General features: G+C 39.7%; 1 protein-coding gene across 1 annotated transcript; it reads right to left on the bottom strand.

Moving 5' to 3' along the window:
• Positions 1-26: 26 nt before the first annotated feature.
• Positions 27-21,631, bottom strand: LOC117288975 (trafficking protein particle complex subunit 8-like). The gene is made up of 29 exons (XM_033769854.1): positions 21,309-21,631; positions 20,408-20,608; positions 19,401-19,490; positions 18,675-18,849; positions 17,970-18,144; positions 17,185-17,320; positions 16,336-16,670; positions 15,593-15,702; positions 15,039-15,189; positions 14,242-14,342; positions 13,460-13,565; positions 12,761-12,892; positions 11,926-11,997; positions 11,123-11,275; positions 10,547-10,673; positions 9,928-10,125; positions 9,373-9,545; positions 8,701-8,775; positions 7,929-8,249; positions 6,864-7,297; positions 6,082-6,235; positions 5,225-5,324; positions 4,553-4,624; positions 4,047-4,102; positions 3,665-3,877; positions 2,956-3,060; positions 2,227-2,375; positions 1,781-1,873; positions 27-1,294 (listed from the first exon to the last, which is right to left on the bottom strand). The coding sequence occupies exons 1-29, from the start codon at positions 21,463-21,465 to the stop codon at positions 976-978; spliced, it is 4,683 nt and encodes a 1,560-aa protein (XP_033625745.1). The 5' UTR covers positions 21,466-21,631; the 3' UTR covers positions 27-975.
• Positions 21,632-22,767: the final 1,136 nt, after the last annotated feature.

Raw genomic sequence — 22,767 nt, 5'->3', positions numbered from 1 at the left:
GGGTTCAATGCGTCCTAACGCCTTCTCGTATACGGAACTGAACTCGTCCCAAGTCCTAAGATTAATCCTAAGTTAGGAAGAGTTTTGTGAAATTGACGGACTAATGTCATAGAACTGCTGAAGCATAAAAAGTTGCTAAGCACAACAAAATGATGCTTACCAGAATTAGGGTACCAGCTAAAATACCATATTACATGGACAAAATGTAACTGGTTAGTTGAGCTTAGCAGACATTTTTAGCAATATTTTCTGTAAAGAAAAGAAATTGGGCCCAGATCAATGTTTTATTTGGTTTTACCATCCTTACGTTAATGTGTGGAAGCACTTTATACTCAAAGCACTTTCTACTTACCCAAGTTTTGGGAAAAAAATTCACAGGCATATTAGGGACCATGGATAAACTATGTCACGGGAACGACCGCGTCGCGACGCGTTCCTTCGCGTGACAAATTGAACAAAAGAAAATCTACGGAGTGGAACGCGTTCTTCTCAACCACCGGGTCTCGAGCAAAAGATGGCAAAATTTCATAAAACTGCTTAAGCACAAGAAGTAGCTTAGCACAACAGAATCTTGCTTTTTATATGAGGTTACCAGCCATAACAACATATGTGTAATATCTTTAGATGGTATCTTGTTTATTTTTGCTGAGCAAAAATTTGTTCAGCAATATTTTCTGCTTAAGCAGCTCTATGAAATTGAGCCTTGGACCTTTAAATGAACATTAACCTGTTATCTTTCTACTTCATTTGTTTTCACTGTCATCGTGTTGCTACTGATTTGCAACACTCCCGAACTGAGATTCTCTCTAAAAATTGAATCTGTTTGAAACTCTGTTTAATTTGTACAGTTATGTTTTTCATCATAATATTCTACAGTAGTTAATTATAGAAAATATCTGAAAATATTTAAATTGAAAAAAAAATTAAAAATAAAAGTTTTTAAAATAACACGAACCAAAGAATACTGTTTGTACACTACGATACAGAAGCACCAACGATTGTCACTAGGCTCGGGGGTAGCCTCTGCTGCAACACAAACCCTGACCGCTCACCTCCAGACCTCTTGGGGTCACCAGCGCCCTCTTGTGGCGACCTGGCAAGAACCTTTGTATTAGCCAGGTTGTAGACTCCCGGGGCACTGAAGCAGGCATGGAGTGGGGCCTGGTGGGGTGCGTGAGGGGGTAGAATCAACTTCTGGGTGATGTGTCCGACCCAGGAGAAGGCGGTTGAGCTTGTTGATGTCGCCCTGAGTGGGTAGCTATCGGGCTGGGAGGCTGCCCTCTCCGCCATTGCACTAGTTTTACAAAAATAAAAATAAAATCTCAACAATCTCGATCTTATCATTATATCAATTTCAATAGCTGGAATATTTAATAGTAATGTATAATGATTTGGGGTTGAACAAAGAGAAATTTACTAGAGCGGGTTTTGTTATGCATCTCACTCAATCATCTATCACGTCAAAGATTATGTTAAGAAAATAAAAGTAAATGTTGCAAACTGCTAACCAACCAAAAGGACCTAGGGCGTAAATGCATAAAATAGTCAATGGCCTGACCTTTCAACCCTAGCAGAGTTTTTCAGAAAAGGCTAAAAATATAAAATAACAAAAATATATAATGAGTAGGGTAGATGGCCTTAGTCCAAACCGGACCTTCTTCAGAGGCATAAACAAGTACAGACAAATACATATTTTGTTGAAGCCTACGAGAAAGACTCTGCTAGGGTCGAAACGACGGCCCATTAACTATGTTTTGCAAAGATTATGTCGCTAACTCACCTTGTGTTGTCCTGGTCCGCTGTTTCTATTGCAACCTCTACAGCAGTACTGGTACAGTTGTAGACGTTCAGAGACACTGGTAACGTGCAGATTCTGGGGGAGGGGAAAAACAAAAATTAGAACAGTTCAAATAAAACACAGCATATAGGTTCAAATTACTGACAGTAACGCTTCTCAGATTCAAATTTTGGGGCATAAAACCTGATACCTTCTCCCATAACCACTTTACTTCGAAGTGAAATGTTTCTCAAAAATTCTTTATACTGTCCAAAGCTGCTGTAGGCTTCTAACCAAAAGGTTTTTATTGCCATTCAATTTAAGAGTGATCACCAAACAGATAGCTTCCCATTAAGACCATGCAAATAAAAAGGAATCAAATCAAAATGGCTACATTTGATGCAAATCTATGATTTGTTTTTCTTGAGTGACTTGAGGAAGGGACTAACCTCTGCTTGGTGAAGTCATGCTCTTTGACCTCGCTGTACTGTAGGCTGTATTTCAGAAGTTGACCCATGACCTCTGCACTGGGTTCCTTCTTGGCCAGCTCCGTCTCAGGGTCTTTGATTATCTTTAGAGGGGTGACTTCTCGGGGCCTCTGTAATTATCAAAAAAATCAGAGTCCGATTAAAAAAACAAGAATTAACAATCTTGCTTTTCTGGAAAATGACAATGAAAATGCAATTACAATGAGCAGGAAAAAAACTAGAGACATCAATTGTGTTTTTAGTTGAGATTTATAAGAACTTAAGGAACTAGATGTTTGTATGTGAAGAGCTAACAAATTCCACAAACGAGGAGCAGCTGTAGTAAATGCCCTGTCCTCCAACTTCTTTTGGAATGAGCCTCATAAAGTGGCAGAGGGAGAATGAATGAGGCAAGAAATGTAGCCAGGGGCTGAGCTATTGAGGCTCGATAAGTTAACAGGCAAAATATGTAAGAAATTTGCTCTTGAACAGGATGCAGTGAAGACATTTTTTAACCATAAAACCATCCAAGAGTTAAAACGGTATTTTCAGTTTCCATCCACAATTTCTTTTATTTGAAATGGAACTTACTTTCTCCTTTGTGTAATTTATTTTAAACCTTGTTCTTATTGTAATTTGCATGGGGAATGTATACTTCAATTCCATAAAAGGTTGTTTTTCTCCCAAAAGAAATGGATTGATTTGACTTACCCTTGTAGTCTGCACAGTTGTTACTTCTTTGCCCATTGTTTCCATGGTAATGTGGTGTTGCCCGACGAGTGTATGATGGAAGCCCTCCTCATCAACAACAAAAGCCTGCATGACAGCAAGACAACAACTTTACAAATAAAGTAAACAACAATAAGTCTATTTGACGAAACAAGTTTCAGCGAAATCTACTCTAATGGAACATCATGATCTAAAGAATTGTCTATAAGATCAACACATTTACCCAGTCAGTTTCCCTTGTGGTATATTACTTTACACTTGAAACAAAAAATTGCATCCCTTTAAGGTGAACCCGACCGCCGCTTCCCAGGTTGTATTGCTAACTTTGGTGTGATCCCTGGCTCTAAGGCAGTGACAGATTGAATGGTTCTGACAGGCACCCCCAAACAAAGATATTAACAAAATAAGGAGACTGCAATCCACCCTGGGGCTAGATGGCACAGTTGGTAGGGCACCAGTAGATTATTCCAAAGTCACGGGTTCAAATCCTGTTCAAGTAAATTTTCTTTGTTCAGTCCCCCAAAAAACAAAATGTCACAATACAAACCTACAAATCTCAATACAACTATTTAATAGTGAAAATCCTAAGTACGTCACATCTGCAGAAATCAAACCACTTTAAAAATGTACTAACTTATTTTGATATTTCAAGCTCAAATCATCATTAAATTTCGTCTTCCTGTCAAGTTACCTTCCACAGTACGATGAGGGTTAGCCCCGCCTTGATGCAATCCTCCAGAGCTGTTTTGGTGTCAGTTACCAGGGTAACACTCGTCTCCTCTGTCGGGCTCATGGTGCTGGGAGTTGCCGTCTTGCTGGACGGAGTCAGCTCCAGGCTTCGCTTGCTGGGGTCGAAGGTCGAACGGAAGAAAAAGTCACGGCAAGGAGTTGCCGAGCTATCCACCTAAACACAAGAAATTAACAAAGAATGGTTATTAATTACTATAGAAAGAAAACGAATAATTGTTTTGAACTATCCACACCCTCAGGGAGGTCATCAGTTTTGATCAACCCTCCAACTGCCAGTCTATTCAATATCACAATCCATGCAAACATCTGATTTGGTAACTTACCCTTTGTTTCCCAAATGCAACACTCGTAAAGACCAGTTGTTCCTTACCAGGATTCTCTGTTAAACAAATTACAAAACAAATAGTCAGTTGAATGGTATGTTTATTGCAAGCTTTACTTGAATTTCATATTTACGCAGAACTTTCACAAAAACTACGATACCACAACAGTTTCCCCCAGACTTTGTACACGTATTCCCTTGGGAAGCACCCCAGCCTTTAGAATTCCCCAATGGGATCCTTTTGTTTTCCATTTTCTGCATTGTCCTTGGTCTCCATATACCTTTATCACGGTGCAGCCGTCTTGAATTTCTCCCATTGATATCAATGTTACCAAACCGAGGCTGAAAGAACAAACTAGTCTGGTTCCTAACTGCAAGATGATTATTAGCATGCATTATTGATATTCAATACGGGGACATGACCAAGATGGAGGCAGCACGATAAAGTCCTATAAGGTACCAAAAATGTCACCATGGGTCAACCGAAATGTGATGGACAGGACCTACCAGTTGGATGCTGTCTGCACTTTGTAGCTTTGAAACACATCCTCTGTGATTCACCTCCACTTATCTTCGGCTCTGTGGGAAAAAAAACACATCAAATCATAACAAATTAAAAATCTGTACTTAAGGTTAATTTCATAAGCCTCTTTGAGGTATGGCGGACGTGATAGGAGAAGTGTACTGTTTGGTTTGGGTGTATACAGACAAATTTACCCAAACCTTATAGTGTTTAAGCATTGTGTCCACCATATCTCAAAAAGGCTTATAGAGCTCAGTTGAGCAGTGCCCTATTACTGAGTAGAAAACACTGCTTAGCAGGTTTCTTTGCTAGGCAAAATATGAGCAGGGTACCAGTCGAAATAGTGCAAACTTAATGGGATTAACGCTGGTTGCCTGTTTCTGCTAAACAATATTTTTCTGTACTTAGCAAAATTGTGTGCTTGCAAGTTTTTTTTTAATTGGGCCCAGAAAATGTTGCTTAATGGAATTCTCTTGTCAGTAGATATTTGTGCAATACCATCAATGTTAAACATTCTTCACTTGTCATCTTGGCTAAATATTGGCTACAGTAACCAGCATGGCCAAGCAAAAATTGGTACAATGAAATTGGAATATGAATTGTTTTTTTTTTTTAATAAAAAGAAAAATCAACTAACAAAGAAAATAATATCTCACCTTTGGTTTGAGTGTTAGCGTCGAGACTGTCAAGAGCCCATGTATTGCTGACGCAAGACACCTGTCCAATGCTGAACTCAATTATATGAGAATCGTGAACCTGGTGGCCAAAAAAAAACATTTATTAAGTTTGGGTTTCACCTCAAATAGTGTAGGCAAGGAATTGTGCCGAGCTAAGGGAACATTCCCACATAGGAGAATATACGCATTGGTATTTTGAACATTTAGCGGAACACTCTGGGGGCCCAATGGACTAGTGGACTGGACCGCCGAGCTAAGGGAACATTCCCACATAGGAGAATATACGCATTGGTATTTTGAACATTTAGCGGAACACTCTGGGGGCCCAATGGACTAGTGGACTGGACCGCCGAGCTAAGGGAACATTCCCGCATAGGAGAATATACGCAGTGGTATTTTGAACATTTAGTGGAACACTCTGGGGACCCAATAGACTAGTGGAGGTGGTCCGTGGTCTAGTGGTTAGACTTCAGGACTTCACAAGGTTGTGGGTTACAATCCTACCAAGCTAATCACTGATTTCACAATGACTAGAATAAAAAGCAGTGTCGTCTTGTTACTGAATCACAATTTCTTGATTTTTTAAAATTCCTATCATAGACATAAAATCATTGTTTGTATGAGAGAGCTTGGCTGTTGCCAACATGGTGTCCATATCCCCTTGTGAGAGTTTCCTTGATGGAAAGATTATCCAAACAAACAAACAAACAAACAAACAAACAAACAACCAAACGACAAACAAACCATGACAATCCTACCATTCCCACTTTTAAGACACTCCCTAAATGCTGCACAGTGTAAACAGCGCCCTCTATCATTGTTTCCAAACATCGTACCTGATTCATGTTGTCAATGTCCAGATTGACGACCAAGCTGGTTCCCGTTGCCTCGGCATCTTGTCTCTCGCCGGAGTGCGCCCTCAAGGCAGTCGCAGTCAAAGAAATAGAGTTACTAGAGTGTATCACAGCAGTGTGGTGCAATGTTCTATGCCTGAAACCAAAACAAAATCAACAAAGTAAAAGCCTGGTCACAGAGGCCTCGATAATGAGAACAAAAAAGGTAACGTTAAAAATGCGCGCCCTCGATTGGTTGAATAAGTGTGGGCGTATTCTGCGTGGAGCAATTCAACCAATAGAATGTGTTCTCTTTGCATCGTTATTGTTGTCATTTTCGTTATCGCTGCAGTGTGACTTGGCCTTAAGAATGCAAAAGGATTTGGGGACAGAAGTGGCACATTTTAAATTTATTGTTGCTCTCTTTAGGACCAGCTGGAGAGGAGAGCCTCTAGACAGGAACTTAGTTTCTTTAAGGCAATTCGTCTGGTCCAGCTGGTTATCTTTCCTTGCAATTCTCTGGGCCTGGGCCCAATTTCAAAGAGATGCATTAAATCATGTTTAAACATTTTCTGCTAGCAAAAATAAGCAAGATACCAGTCACAGATTTTATCTGGTAATCTTACCCTGGTAAGCAAAGGTTTATCATGCTTAGCTACTTTACGTGCTTAAGCAGCTCTATGGAATTTGGTCCTGTATGGTTGAGAGCTGAGGTTGCATGCTCCACAGATGAATGGTGGACAGTAAACATATTTTTTATTAATTCTCCAGAAACAAGCCCTCACCTCATTTTGGCGTTTTCCTCTGAAGATTCGTAATAAAAAAGCATATTAATCTCATGTATTCCACTCTTATCAGGCCCTCTCACGAACATGGGTATTGATATACTGCCCTCTGGAGGCAGCGAGCCTCCAGGCAATGGGATCTCAGTCACATGCGATATATTACACTTATCAACAGTGCTCTCCACACAACCCCCCTCCCTGCTGCCGGAACATTGAACAGTCCTATACACACTGGCTTTCGATTGGTTGGCAGAGTCTTTGCCCGGTTGGGATTGGTTGGTGGGAGTGTGGAACGCTCCAAAGGAAAACATTTCAGGGTGGTTGGATGACACAAGAAGTTTCTGGAGGGGGCTGAATCCCTTGTTGGTGAATTCCACGACTGAACTGCAGACTTCACCACATAGTAGAGTTGATGGAAAAGAGTTGAAGATAACCTGACGATGAGGGGGGAAAAAAATATCCCAAACTTTTACAAAAATGTCTTTGTTCTGAATATAAAGACGGAACAATATTCAAAAGCTTCCATGAAAAATACTGTTTCCAATGGGATCACTTCATCTATTGTGTATGAATAATGCAGGGGCAAAAAAATTTTGAACAAAATTAGAAGTACTTTAATAAGAAAGCTAGAAACTTTTAATTCAAGATCTCAAAAGAAAAGCCGAACAAGTGCTAAGATGTACCACTTTTCTTCATATTAACAGTTTACACTAATCAGACAGTACATTCTCCTTAAATTATCAAATTATCAAAGTGTTCTTCCTTCAAAGTGTTCTTCCTTCGGGCTATGCACAGTAGCCATGGGTGACGTTATTGCAAGGAGTCAATACAACAGAGAGATTACTAATACACCCTTATGCACATGACGTCATTTCAGTAGGGCGCCCTCACCTAGAGGTCAAAAGGAGGTTGTTCATTGGCCAATCCTGTGCACCGCGCGTACAAATCTGTGCGTTTTGATTGTTTCGCCACCGTTTTACCTCTAAGATGGCGGCTAGATGATGTCAATGCATAAGGTCTATAGACATAAAGATAGTTATAAAGAGCATGCTGAGTAATACATACTTCTAGGAGTGGCATGGGTGGTACAACCACAGGGTCCAGCCGGCGATCAGGCCCATACATCACGCTACATCGTTCAACTTTTGTGCCGTTAAGTCTCGGCCCCTGAATGTCCAGATCTTGCCCGCCCTGGACCGAGATTACACCAACGCCGCGAGAAATGGACTTGGAATCCTTCTGGGGGCTGTCTGGATTCTCACGGTTTCCAAAATCAGTGGTGGTGATCTCGTCCTTGGTGGTGAGTAACTGCTGAGCGGAGAGGCTGTAAGCGACACCGAGGATGTGGAGCTCTCCAGTCTGATGAGGTGTCACTGAGAGGTGTACCTGAGGGTGGGAGTCAGGAGGGGAGGTCAGAGAAAACTGAGCTAGAAAGAGACCATAACAATCAAAGGAGTTTACACCGTGTAAGTTTGCGATGATAAGTACGGCCAATGATTTTTCGCTTCAGAAAACTGTAAAATTCCGTTAAAAAAAACGTCTGTTTCAGACACAATAAATTTGTATACGTTGGGTTGTGTATACAGGCATGTACTAATTGATTATGCAGTGGTACTTAAAGCTATATAAATTGCGTTCCGCGGAAGTAAATTAGCAAACATGGAATTGGCGCGCCCAACACGCGAAGCCAGCCAGTCTTTAACAGCTCCAGCAACGTCTTTATCAGCCTTATAAACACCTCCTCAAGACAATCTCTCCACCAAAAGGAATAGCGAAACTGTCTAGGGTACTTATGAATGGTAATTAATTTCTTTTTTTAAAGAAAAACTGGACTTACCGGTTTGTATTCACTACCAGCGAGGACAATTTCATGAATTGACTCTGTGCTGACCACTTCATCCAACTGGTTGCGCTGAAAACAATAAGACAATAATAAAGACGGTAATAGATGTCAAATTTGCATTCTTTTCACAGAACTCGGGAAAAAATTAAAAAATTAAGTATGCAATGCTTTCACACATCGGTGTATGGGTAAAACCAAATAATAAACAACGATGACTTAGGCATATTTTGTGACTACTTCAACTCAATTTCTGGCAAATGATTTTCTGAAAATTTAAATTTAATTTTTATTTATTCATCCTGGCTGTGAAGCTAAGTATTCTCAGAAAAGCAAACTTAATCACTGTACCTAGCCAATAACCAAATGGAGAGAAGACAAGGAAGGAAGTTTCAGTTTGAGACGTCAGAGAAAAAAACCTAGAGAAATATTCCCAGGATAATCCATGCTATCAGGTAGGGACAGAAAACCTAATCCACATAGTGCCCCCGGTGGGATTCGAACAGAGGTCCTTGAGGTGAAAGGCAAAGGAAAGAAACCACACCACCCACCAAATCGCCAAATACAAACTCAGAAGTTAATGTTACCCAGGGAATACATTCTACCAAAAATCATTACTTTGAGCACTTTGCATCGATTAAAAAACCATCAAAATTGAAATTGAAATACCTTTTCATTGAGGATATCCGCCTCGTTTGAAACCACAGCCGGCTGCTGTTCTGGGTTCTCTTTATTCACGTGCTCGTAGTCGACGGGGGTGAACTTCCATCTTAGCATCAGGTCCGATATCGTTAATGAAACCTTCAATGGGTTCTCTAACACTAACTCTACTGTCACTGCCTCTGTTATGGCAAAACAAAATATTTTAGAATTTTCAATTCTCTCCCGGATTCAGGATACAGAATAGACTTTTGGTATTAAAGAAACACGTTGCCTTGGATCGGTCGAATTGGTCTTTGAAAAGTGGTTGAAACCGTTTGATATGAAATGCAAATGGTTAGATAATTTAAAAGTAGAATATAATGATCCACACAAACGTGCCAAATTGTACTAAATTTTTCTTTATATAACCCCAAAATTAACAAAAATTTACCATCAGTTTTCCTTTATAACTAGATCACGATCATGTTACTGTTCACTCTACACCAATTTTCACAAAGTTGGGGCAAATTTTTCTGCGAGATTGAACATAATTGTTTCATCGGTGATAATAATGTGTCTCACCTCCAACCACCACCAGAGGGCTGACACTGTTGTCCGTCTTCCCATGTAGCAGCTGAAGATTCGGCCGGTAACCGGCCGGTAGATTCCGTTGGCCGGTAGCCACCATGACTGCCATCTCCTCCAAGTCCTGCCATTCTTCACGCTCCGTGGGGTCAAAGATGCGGTCAAAGGTCACAGAGGTTGCAAATATGTGGTTGTCTAGAATAAAGAATTGTTTAAAAAATTGTGTTAAATACCCCTTTCTTTTCTTTTGCATGTTTGATACTTTCTTTCCGGTTTTTCAAACGATACTGAAATTGCAATTCAATTGGAGTTGGTCTTAGATAAATGATTTCAATTGAAACACAAGAATTGGGGACTGGTTTGAAACGAGGCTTACTGGTGAAAAGGACAAAATAGGTCACTGTAACTCAAACCCAAGATGCAGTCTAAGTCCAAAGCGTTCTGTGCAATTATCAAAGTCTTAAATGATTTACCTGAGTTTGCGTTGAGTCCAAGTCTGATTTATGAGTAAGTCAAGTACGCTGATTGTACAATAGTTAGTTTAGAAAGCCGATTGCACTATAGATGACACAAGAATCTAACTTTCTGGAAGTAGGATTTGAAGTTTCTTGCTTACCTGGGAGTATTGTTTTTCTGGGGTTTGTCAGCAGAACCCTTGTTGATGGTTTGTTGATGACGGGTAGAGGGAGTTGAGAAAATGTGGTCTGCACGTTTCCCTCTTGAGATTGCATTGTCACTAGTTGCTGCCACGCCCCAAAAAAGAAGTTAAAAATTGTCTTTACTAACAAGAAATTGGGAGACAGAGAAATCTGCCGGAGGAGGGATTCATGCAACAATGGATGAATACAGGGGGATGATGATGACAATGATGATGAAGAAAATGGGAGAGACAAAACATCATTTGAATAGTGTGATTGGTCTTACATTTCAAGTCGAGGTGTACTGCTAGCAAGTCAAGTTGTATTTTGGCATCCAGACAATTATCAAGCTTTGTGGCTGCTTGCTCCTGTTCTGTGATGTTTCACAACATATGGTCTAGTTCTTGCCTCTTCAGTAAATAATAACAACAATGAAAATCTATCACGCCCAATCCGCCGCCTTTAAGAAACTCAAGGCCCTTCGTACAGAACTAAATCTATAATACGTAGCTCTGTACCCTCAAATTGAATGCAAACAAAAACAAGAGCTTTACCTTGAAAACAGACAAGTAGTCTTTGAAGAAAGCGTTCTGCTGGTCTGGCGGCTGTTTGCTCTTGTAGGTTAGTAGATGCTTGTATGCAGTGGTGGCATTCTCCAATCGTTTCAGGTTGAAGGATTGACGACCAATAGTGAAATTTATATGGTCCTAGAAGTGAGAAAAAAGTATGCATTCAAGTATTTATAAAATGATGGTTTTAAAGAAACGCAGTTGGCATAAAGGAGAGTACAACGTGATGCAAGGAGCTTGAACTACACTGTCGACAGAAAGGTGGCTTTGCGAGTTTTTAATAATGTATTGTACAATGACTTGTTTAGTCAAAAGGTAACGCTTAAACTTGAATTCCTCAAACAATGGAGACAGTTGCTATGTCAAATGGTTCGGGGGAAGCTTTTGCATATCAACCTCCAGATGAGCAAACCCTGGTACCATTGTGACATACACATTTATTCACAATTATGTGTGGGTGTTCGCCGTCTCTTACCTAACTACACAAAAGCTTGCCTCGAATCATATCATAGCAACTGTCTCTATTAGTCTGGGAAATTCAAATGTAAGCAGTAAGTAGTGATTAAGCAAGTCATTGTACCAGACATTATTCAAATCCAACTCGCAAATGGCTCATTGATTTATACCATGGAGCAATAACCTTCAACTCTCCTATTAGAAGTCAATGTTACTCAAACGAGGTTGGGATGTACATTAGTCTGGTCCCCTTTTAGGTATGCTGACTATCAGTACCCATGGCTGCAATTGTAATTACAGAAACTTGACAATTGCGGTTGTAGCATACATACCTCTGCTAATGTCCAACCTTTGCCCTTGTACACCTGTAGGGCTTGCCAGTAGGATCTCAATGCATGCTTTCGCTGTGAAAAAGAATAAAATACCATGTCGTTTCTGATCGGATCCCAACACAAAAAACCGAGTCAAGTTAAAACAACTGCTTTTCTTGTTTTAAAAATACAATCAATCAACAGTAACAAATAATGTTTTCTGTAGAATTACAAGCACATTAGTGTCAACAACTAAAGTGATAAGAACATTTTCCACAAAAATAGTTTAGAAATAATCATAAATATAGATGTAAAACTTGCTTCAAAGGTAAAGAATTTTTTTTTTTTTTTTTTTTCGTTCAGTTACTTTGACCGGTTAGTTTACCTTTGGAGAAGGTGGCCGGTTAAACTACCCATTGGACTCGGTTTAGTTACCACGGTGAAATTTCAAGGGCTGTTAGCACTGGAGTAAAAATGGTCAAGTTACCCATGTGCAATGTTAGATTACCCCCAAAAGTCCATTGCAAATACAGCTTTAACGCCATACGCCTCACTTAATGTTCATGCATGACGTCATAATTCTTACCCAAAATGAGGCCATAGGCGCACGTCCCCCACCACTGGCAGTGGTTGCGCCTATGGCCTCATTTTGGGTTAGAATTGTAACATACACATGCATAAATATTAAGAGAGGCGTATAGACAACCGAGCGAGCGCAGTGATAAGAGGATATAGCCAGTTCTACTTCTGTCATTAAATTTTTGTGAGTATACATTGCTTATCAAGGCCGTCATATATCGGTGTAGGGTAGAACAAAACAAAAGTTGTAATCATCAAAAAATATTTAATTTCTGACCTGTCCTGCCTTGCTGAATCGATGGCCAGCTAGGATCATATGGAATGCATACTTGCGGACCATCGGTTGACGCATATTGATGAAACAGTGGGCTGCCTGCTCCAGGAAGATGGCACTCCTTATATCAGAATCCTGCCAAGAAAAGCACCACCAATTAAATTAAGACAAAACTCAATCATTAGCATCGATTTAAAATGCTGAAGCTTTTCTTGGGGATGATTCAACAAAGCACAAAGATTCATGTTAAGACGAGTTGTCAGTATCACCATAGTGATTCGTATTTGAGTTGTTTAGCAATTAAGAGTATTACACAGCTTTAAGATCAATCTTAGCTATTTGTAAAATCGGACCCATATTAGCAACATTTTGTCAACAAAAATTATATCTTTGAATTCCACTGTTTCCTGTCAACCTGGTTTTATTTGAGATGCTACGAACATCCTCTTTTTCATCCAAAAGCTCAAAATCACAGAGATTGGTAACAATTCTGAGATTTGCAGCCAATCATAAAATATAAACTAGAACTTGGAGTGATGAATAAGACATTAAAAGTATAACAACGCTTTAATAACTTCAAATTTGAAACCATGTACCAGACAGAAACTTGACTTGGACTTAATTCAACTGACTTCACACTTGGGATTCGCCCGTCATATTTTATTACTTGAGACTAGACTTAGTTAACAATGATAATATTACCTCTCCCGTCATTCTAATGAATTCCATGGCTGCTTCTGCGTACATTCCTCTAGCTTTAAGGATCTCAGTGCTCATCAGGACTGCTCTAGTTGCAAACTGTGGTCTCCTAAAACAAAGAAATATTCCAGTATTATTAGTAATGTTATAGACCATGTAACCTGTGACATCACATGTTTACAAAAAAAGCCAAAGAGCTTAGACTTCCTGAAGGCATGATTTGTGCACAAAAGAACATATAAAGTCTAATATTTGATAAAGATTTCACAGCCTCTTTTATATCAACTTTTGATATAAAGAATGGGGACAAATCTCAAAACTTGTTCTGCTGTTACCCGTACTTTTATAACTCTTGAATTAATGTGAAATTTGTGCCCAATATTGCCAGAAAAGACCTGTAATATACACGGTCACTAAATTTGTAAACAAATGTTCCATGCCAGCATATAAGAGCCATGTCACACGAGGCAATTTACAGGCAGTCGGTTCAAGGCAATCTCCAAGAAGAGAATCCATTCACATTAGAATAATCACAGAATTTGTTGGTGGATCGTAAGAAAATGTTTGAAAAAATACTCAAGTTCTACCACAGTGGTCATGTAGAATGCACTCGGATGGTTGCCTCAAAATTGCCTGCAAAAGTTTCCTCGTGTGATAAAGCCCTAGTGTTAAATGGTCTGAAACGATGCTCATTTCTAACACTGGTGTTTTGCTCATTCCAAATTTGAGCAAAACCCTTTATTGGTCATATTTTTCTGTCTTATAAACCAATGACGCCTACTTACTTGCACGTGTTTAGGTACGTGGTTACTGCAGTCTCCATGTAGTGTGTGGGGTAAGCCTTCTGCATACTGCCAAGCATGAAAGCAGACACTGCCGCCATTTCCTATATCGCAACATTGCAGGGAGAAAAAATAAACGTCAGTTCACAAGTAACTTATTATAGACCTCATGCATTGACGCCATCCAGTCGCCATCTTAGAGGTACATGTAAATCGATGACGAAACAATCAAAATGCACAGATTTGTACATGTATGGGCACACAGGTTTGGCCAATGAACAGCTGCTTTTTTACCTCTAGGTGTAGGCGCCCTACTGATATGACATCATGTGCATAAGGTTTATTATGCATTTGTAGACAGATCTATGAAGGCACTGTATATCATGTTGATGGTCTGTACAACATGTGCCTCTCTACATCACTAATAACAAAGCAGCATCACCAATAACAAAGCAGCATCACTAATAACAAAGCAGCATCACTAATAACAAAGCACACCAAAAGTTCACGCACAAAAACATCGTATTTAATTCTTTGTTCCGCTCATAATCCAAGCCTCTATCTAGTATGTCCATCGACTTTTACAAGTATTTATAAGGCCAGAGCTTCTTGTAGTAGCAGCAGCAGAATTGCAGAATAGTCTTCCCGACAACAAAAAACAAGAACAAACAATGAATTTATTGAAGACAAAGTTAAAAACACATTACTTTTTACAAATGCCTTCAGTATTGCCTACTTGTCTGACAGAGGAGTTTGGGCCAAAATGACCAATTAGTATGGACATTAGAAGAACCACTCACCAGTGCCCCAGCGTAGTGAGCCCATGCCTGGTCATTACCAAAGTCTCTCTTTGCAGTATGGTACGAGGTATAAGCAAGCTCGTAGAGCTGGACCAAGAAGGCCAGGTCGGCTAGACGTCTCATCTGTAGCTCAGGAGACTCTCTCAAGTACCTGGGGGAAAAAGTGAAACCAGAAATGGGTTTTATAAAACATCATATTCAATCGATATCGATATAGCTCAGGACAAAAACAAGTCACTCCGAGAATTATAACCCATTTCTCTCACCAACCTGTAATTTTCTCCCATCAAACTACTACCTCTGTAAAAACAAATTTATCACATTTCAACAGAAGTTGTTGAACACTTTATAAAAATGTAAAGGACCACCACAGCAACACTCTTAGCAACAGTCACAGCCATAGGTGTGGCAGCTAAATCAAATACAGCCTTACTTTTGAAGGTTGCACTTCCAAAGAGTAAATGTGTACTCTTCATAGAATTGTTCATCGAAATAAAAACTTAAATTTCATTAGCAAAAAAGACCTCTGATCCTGACTGGTACCCTGTACTTACTTTCCACCCATATCGAGTCCAGTGACGGCAGCCTTCTCAGCCTGTTTACCACCGAACCACTTCTTGGTCGCACTGAACATGAACCGGTGAAGTCCTTTCCTTGCGGCGAGCTGAAGATTTGACAAAGTGAGTTTTAGTAAATGCTTCTTTATAAATGTTAATAGCACAGTTGTTGGCATATGGTACATCCTATTTTGTAGCCATGTTTTTTGTGTGTGAAAGGTTTTTAAATGGTGGCTGGAGGCTCAGGAAACACTACTGTACTGAAATCTCCCTATTTGTTCCATCATGGTTGCCCACATCGCATCAAAAATACAACAGGGGTGATTTGCAATTAGTCCAGGACAACCAGCGGACAGTGCCTGGGTTTACTTTTGTTTTAAAATCACAGAGACTTAGATCGCTATCTACTAGAAAACCAGCATTCAAAAACATGCAACCAAACCAAGGCTGGAAGGAGAAATAGTCTGGCTTCGTTTTTGTACAATGAATATTAGCATCCATTACTGTTATTGGATACAGGGAATGTGACCAAGATGGGGCCATCACAATGAAGGTCTATGGAGTGGAGGATTTTTGAGGATTTTTACAGGGTCTCTAGCCAAAGATACAAGGAGGTTTTTAGGAGTAGAGTATTTTGAGAGTAATTCTAGCCAAAGACACGAGGAGGTTTGTAGGGTAAGTGGGGGCAGTATTCCTTTCATCAACTTTGTTTTTAACAGCGGATATTTTCCGGGACTAACCTGATCGCTAAGAATCCTGATCATTCTCTCAATGTACGGCAACAAGCCTCGCACGGAAAACTCGTGAATGAAGTTTCGCAGCCGGTCGTGATCGCTCAACGTCAGGCACGCCCCGTGAAACTTTGACCTCTTGGAGGTAGGCTGCATACCGCCCTCACTGTTCAGGATCTTGTTGTTGGTAAGTAGCGGAGTGTCAGCACTGTTGAAGGAATCCAGTTCTTCCCGAGATCGTTTCGTCTCTATGGATTGATCCAGAGGGTGGGCGATGACTTCATTGAGGGAGTTCCCCTGAGTTGGTATGATGACATCATCGGGTGAAGGGTCATTAGGGCCATCTGTGAACCAGTACAATGCTATGTTAATCTTAAACAGAATTAATATCATATGAAGTTTTTGTTTTGGTTTTTACCTATATACACCGATTCTTTTAGCACTGTATACTCATAACTTACCTGCGATCTACAATAACAATCACAGGCATATTTATCGGGCGGAATAAATATCAATTAACCTTGCAATGACATAACACATAACCAGGGCAATTTCAGGTAGGCTGGTTACTCGACTATTGATATAGGACATTTTTTCAACAGTATCCTAGTATTGTTAAAGTATCAGCTCATCAAGTTCCAGGCTGTAGGAAGTCCAGGCTTTGTGGCTTTTTGAGCTGTGTACAAATTGTGCCTGCAGGAAGTCAAGGCTCTGTGGCTCTGTGAGCTGTGTACAATTTGTGCCTGCATGAGGTCCGGGCTCTGTGGCACTTTTGTTAAGAATGTGCTGTCATGAATGACAATGTTTAAACCAGCCTTAAATACAACACTCATCAACAAGTAACATTAATTGATTTACCATCTGTGCTGTCCGGTGTTAATAAGCTTGTGTCTGAAGGATTTGTGACTTCCAGGTTTTCCGGCCCGGACTCCATCACTCTGTCTGGGAATCCCTCGTCATCAGTCGGCTGCGTTATGTCTGAATCCAATGTGTCCTGTCGGGATGGAACAAACACTCATGAATATTCAACAGTTGCAGTTATGCAAACCATATCCTGTCAGGGACTAACGAACACTCATGAATATTCAACAGTTGCAGTCATGCAAATCATGTACTGTGAAGGACTAAAAAGCACTCATAAATATTCAGAAGTTGCAGTCATGCAAATCATATCCTAACAGGGACTAACAAACACTCAACATATTCAAAGTTCAGGCCACCCTGACAAAGAAAATTTACCACCCTGGCAAAAATTAACACATTATGGACGAAAGCTCTTTCCATCCCAGCATGTACCGCTGGTATAAGTTTCCTTTGACACAGATTTTGACGGTCGATTATGACGTCACACAGACGGTCACCAATCCAATGACGTCAACCCAACCTCCAAACAAAAAAAGTCTGCGGAGAACACTGTATTATGCTAATTTTTGCTTAGCAGAAATGCATGTATGGCCTGTAAGCACAAAACTTGCTAAGCACAGAATAGTTTTACTTAGCAGAAACAGGTTACCAGCCAAAATTACATTAAGTTTGCATTGTTGTGGCTGGTGCCTGACTCAATTTTTGTTTAGGGAATAAGTTTGTTAGGCATTATTTTCTGCTTAACAGCTTTGTGACATTGGGCTCTGGTCATTACTTACCAACTGCTCTGAACTTTTATTGACATATTGGCTCCAGGGGTCCGGCATGTTACTGCTCCCCTCACTATTTAATATGGTGGTTTCAGCGGCGTTGAGGGAACGTGAGTTGATCCTGAGAAGGTGGCAGGTATGAGGGCTGTAGGTGGTCTTCATGCTCTGGTAAACAGCCTCCGCCCTGGGAAGGCGGGAAAATAATCAAAAGGAAGTAGATGGTTATTGCTATTGCATGGAAATTGTTGCAACCAAACCACATTTGGCACTCGAAACAGGGCATCGTGTTTTTTTTTTTTTTGGGGGGGGTACTTCAGTGAAGATAAATAAATAGTGTCTTAAAGTATGAGAACATTCGGGGGGATACCCTCTACCCTTTCTCAGGCATGGTGTATTAAACAGTAGCTGGATGAAAGAATAGTCACGTATCTCGACAGGTAATGAGCAATGTAATCATTTGTGTATTCGGGAACAAAACAAGAGGGATTGTAATACTATGGTAATAGATTGAGAACTTTTATTGGTCAAGGACCAATCAATAAAGATGCATGGTTCAGGGGAACACCAGTGATGTACCCTACTCAGGCGATATGAAGTTTTGACATAATTAGGAAAAGGAGGAATACAGCTTTAGTAAATTGTTCAAGAGGACATTTGTAAATCTAAATCTGCTAACACCAAATTTAAAAGCAAAAACCCCTAAAAAATACTCACTTTTCCTCTTCACCATCCGTGTTGTCATGCAACAGCACATAGTACTTGAAGATGTTCGGGACCAACCATTTTGGATAGGGGGATTTGGAGGTGTGCTGCAGAAAATGCTGCTGCTGGCTCAGCTTGGCGAATTGATCCATCGGGTCTGCGTGGGAAGTTGATACTACGTGCATACCTAGCGCCAACAAGGATTGTGCTAAGGAAAACTACTAGTGAACAGTATCATTTTGCATTTTATCATTTTGCATAGTTTTAAGTTAAAGTTAAAATGATAAAAAAATTGTCATTTTGTTTTTACACATTCGATGTGGTTGTTAAGTCACCATATCTCTTTAAAAAGTCAGAAATGCAGTGTTTTTTTTATGCATTTACCACATGTTATCAGATTGCAGGCTGGCATAGTTTATATACATTGTATCATTCAAAAGCACAGTGGATGATATTGAAGGGTCTGACAGTAGGAGGGTTGACTGTGTACTGTGGAGATGCATTCACCACATGGTATCATATTGTAGGCTGGCATAGGACACCTATCATTAAAAACCAGTGGATGCTATTAAATGGGCAAACAGTAGGAGGGTTGACTTTGTAGATGCATTCACATCCTGAAATCAGTTTGCAGGATGGCATCTATTCTATTACTCAACACAGATGATACCGAATGGTCAGAAAGCAATGTACAAAAGATTGAATTGATATTTTTGTAGATTGTTTTAAAAAGGATACAAGCAACGTAGTGTTGTATAAACTCATGATCTGATGGTGTCAACAGCTGAAGGAAGACATCACGGTAAGTTTCATACCAAGCCGTGGATGCTGCAATTTAATCAAGAAAATAAAATTCAACAAAATTATGTATTGAGAAACTTTTAGTGGCAGGGAAAACCTACCAAGGATTGTTATCTATGGCATGGTGCAATTTTGACCAAAATTGCAAAATGCATACAAGAAAAAGTAACTGGAATCATACAAAACTTTAGAGAAAACCCTTCCACTATTAAGTCAAATGTCAGTTTCCATAGTTGTTTTGTACACAAACCAGGGTGAGAGTCACTGCTGACAAAAAAGCATGTAGATAAATAGCTAGATAGCTCAGTTGGTAGAGCGCCGGTAGTTAATCCGGAGGTCGTTGGTTCGAATCCCACTCTCGTCAATTCTTTGTTCAACCCCAAAAATCATTTCAAAATTTACCCAGTCAGTTTTCCTTGTGGTTTATATTGATAAAAAAAGTCTGTTAAAGTAGAAAATTTAGGAGGTGTTTTAAACTGATTTTTTAGAGAAGTTTATGAGTTGTAAATAAAAATTGCAAGGAGATTTTGGGAACAGTTTTCTCAGCTGTAGAGAAGTAGATCAATGGGCGTTGGTTTTGTTTTACAAGGGACACATCAAAATGTCTGCATTACAAGGATGAGATTAAACAACACACAATTGTGAACATTTCTAAAAAAAATTGTAACTTTTTAACACTTTTTCTGCTAACAATTTTTCTTTTCTTTTCTTCTAGCTTTGTTTTTGTACATAGCACTTTGGGGCTATTCTGCAGCAATACTGTGCTTCGTCTTCTTATTATGATTATGATTTTTTCCTTCCCTTAATCCCTTTCCCTTCTTTTTTCTATGAATGGATAATTGTTAACAAGTACTTGTTTATGACTCTGAAGAAGGTCCAGTTTGGATCGGAAGCTAAGGGCATCTACCCTACTCATTATGATTATTATTATGATATAAATTTACATCCAATCTGCAGGTCATATGAACCGACGGTGATGACGTTGCCACGGTTTCCGTTGACAGGGGGTGGTTGACATCGGTTGACACTCTCTTGTAGCATCTTCCTCATCAGCATCGGAGCCTGGGGTTGATGATTCATCTCGTTCAGGATGAGGCGGAGGTTGCGAACAGTGTGTATCTGTCCTGATGGGTCTCTTATATGAGCTTTAGGAAAAGAAATAGTCACAATATCGTTATAGACAGAGTCATTGTAATAAATCACTTGCCTTTATTCATGAGTTATGTATTTGAAAGCACTTTCATTCCCTCTAGTTTCCAACAAAATTCAAAAGGTTGCTATCCTGTTTGCCATTTCAATTAGGTTTGCAAAGTTTATAAGTTAATATAATAGTGTGGTGCCAACATGTAAAATAACTCTTAGATCAAATTTGTGGTAGTCATGGATAACTTTCCGTATCCTGCCACCACTTTTTCACAATTCTTTTTACAAGAATTTGAGGTAAATTAGAGGATAACTTTCCGTATGGCGCCACCACTTTTTCACTCATTTTTACAAAAAGGGATATATCAATCAGGTAAATTAGATACTATATTATTTCATGTTGAATGAAAAAGTGGTGGCGCCATACGGAAACTTTTCCGTAATCACACTCATGATCGTTCAAAAAAGTTTTGGCAGGATACAGAATTTTTTTGCTGAAGATAACCCCCCCCCCCTCCCCAAACATCAGCGACCACACACACCAGTCACCGTAATCAAAATAAATAACAACTGAAAAACTCCTCATTTATTCGTGTCATTCTTCAGATTTTGCCTGAGCTGAGCAAAGACAGGTTGCCTTCTTAATAGGTTAGATTAAAGAACAGAACAACATAAAAACAAACGGCTTCTTCTTTAGCTTACCCTCATTTGTTAAACAGCTAAATGGGCGTAACATCTCAACAACAGAAAGATTGTTTTTCTGTGCCAAAACCTCCGCGTCGTGGCTGCACAACACAGCTACCGTCGGTCCAAAGGCATTCTGCACAAACTCCTGCGCGCTCTGCGTGCACTGCGCCATTGCAACTAAATAACAGAACTCCAAATATATCCTTTTAGTAATTGTTCAGCCCTTTCGTGAGCTTATATTTCGGTCAGAACACGGGGCACTTTGGAAGTAGAGCATTGAAAATACGTAACGGGAGTTATTCTTGTTTTAGGTGTCCGCCATCTTCCTCCATACGCCACTCAGTTCTGCGGACTGCATTGTGGGAAAATCAGCCTCGTCACCAAAACACTCTTGACCCCACATACGCTTCACACACTCAGAATTATTACGAGTTTTTAGTAGCAAAAAGCGCTCAAGTCAGTGTTGATTTTGTGGACAAAACACCTGTTTCGATGAGTGGTTTTCAAAGAAGGACAACAATGGGAATTAAAAAGTTTTAAACCATCACCATTCACCTAAAACAAAACATCATTGTTTCATATATGTCTAACTGAGTTCAAACTAGGAATTATTAGTGTTTCCATCAAACTTTGTGTATGCGCGCCGTAGAAAGCAGTTACTTCCCCCCCGGCCACCCAAAAACTCTGGGCGCGCGCGATGTGTTTTTCCCCTTTTAAGGGGGGGGGGGGGGGCGCAATGTATGCTCACACGAACATCCTTGGGTTATTTCCTTTTTAAAGCTATTTAATCAAAGTTCTATACAGTATTGGTAATTACACTTACTACGTCCCTACTTTTTCTAAAAGATGATGGGGCGCACTTACCGTACCAGCCAGGCGGTGCAATTTTGGGGCACCACGCCCCTTTTCTTAGTGAGAATTTACTATAGAGAGACATCAAAGAGGGTTAAAATGGGGGCGAGACAAACTTTTAAACCTGTGATTTTTGCAAAATAAGCTACTGATAATAACAAATACACTTTGGACCATTATTATTTCACATTATAGTTTTCTCGTGAAGATGCATAATATGCAAAATTTATATTTAAAAAAGGGATGTTTGTGCGTGCACAAAAAATTGTACAACAATCGCACAGTGCACAAAATGAGCGGTTAGGCTTCGGCTAGGCTGTGCCTTTTAAATCCAAAGAGCACTCCAAGATCATTGTTCTCAGTAGGACAAAAACGTTGTGATACATTCTTATCCAATCATTTTACTAAAAACTAATTTATTGAAATTGTTTGTCTCCCCATCCTTCTCCTTTGCCGACTTGTTTGAAATTTTACACATTTGTCCGAGATCATCTGTAACTATAGCTGTAATTTCAACGGTTGTATTGTAACGTTACTGATCGTTTGTAATGTGTTTGCATACAGTTCTTTGTCAAAGCCATTATAGTTCAACAATGAGGGTTAATAAAGTGTTATCTATTTA

The sequence above is a fragment of the Asterias rubens genome, chromosome 4 (assembly GCF_902459465.1).
Source record: "Asterias rubens chromosome 4, eAstRub1.3, whole genome shotgun sequence".
In the NCBI taxonomy this organism is placed as follows: domain Eukaryota; kingdom Metazoa; phylum Echinodermata; class Asteroidea; order Forcipulatida; family Asteriidae; genus Asterias; species Asterias rubens.
Note: the sequence above shows the minus strand (reverse complement) of the source record. Positions and strands in the feature narration are given on the sequence as shown.

Bases quoted from the DNA above. Each gene is read 5' to 3' on its own strand.
- LOC117288975 (XM_033769854.1), bottom strand. From the start codon at position 21,465: ATGGCGCAGTGCACGCAGAGCGCGCAGGAGTTTGTGCAGAATGCCTTT. The intron at 14,343-15,038 runs GTGAGTGGTTCT...GTTGCGATATAG, and splicing joins CTCACTACGCTGGGGCACTG to GAAATGGCGGCAGTGTCTGC. The intron at 11,998-12,760 runs GTCAGAAATTAA...TCTTTTTCACAG, and splicing joins GATTCAGCAAGGCAGGACAG to CGAAAGCATGCATTGAGATC.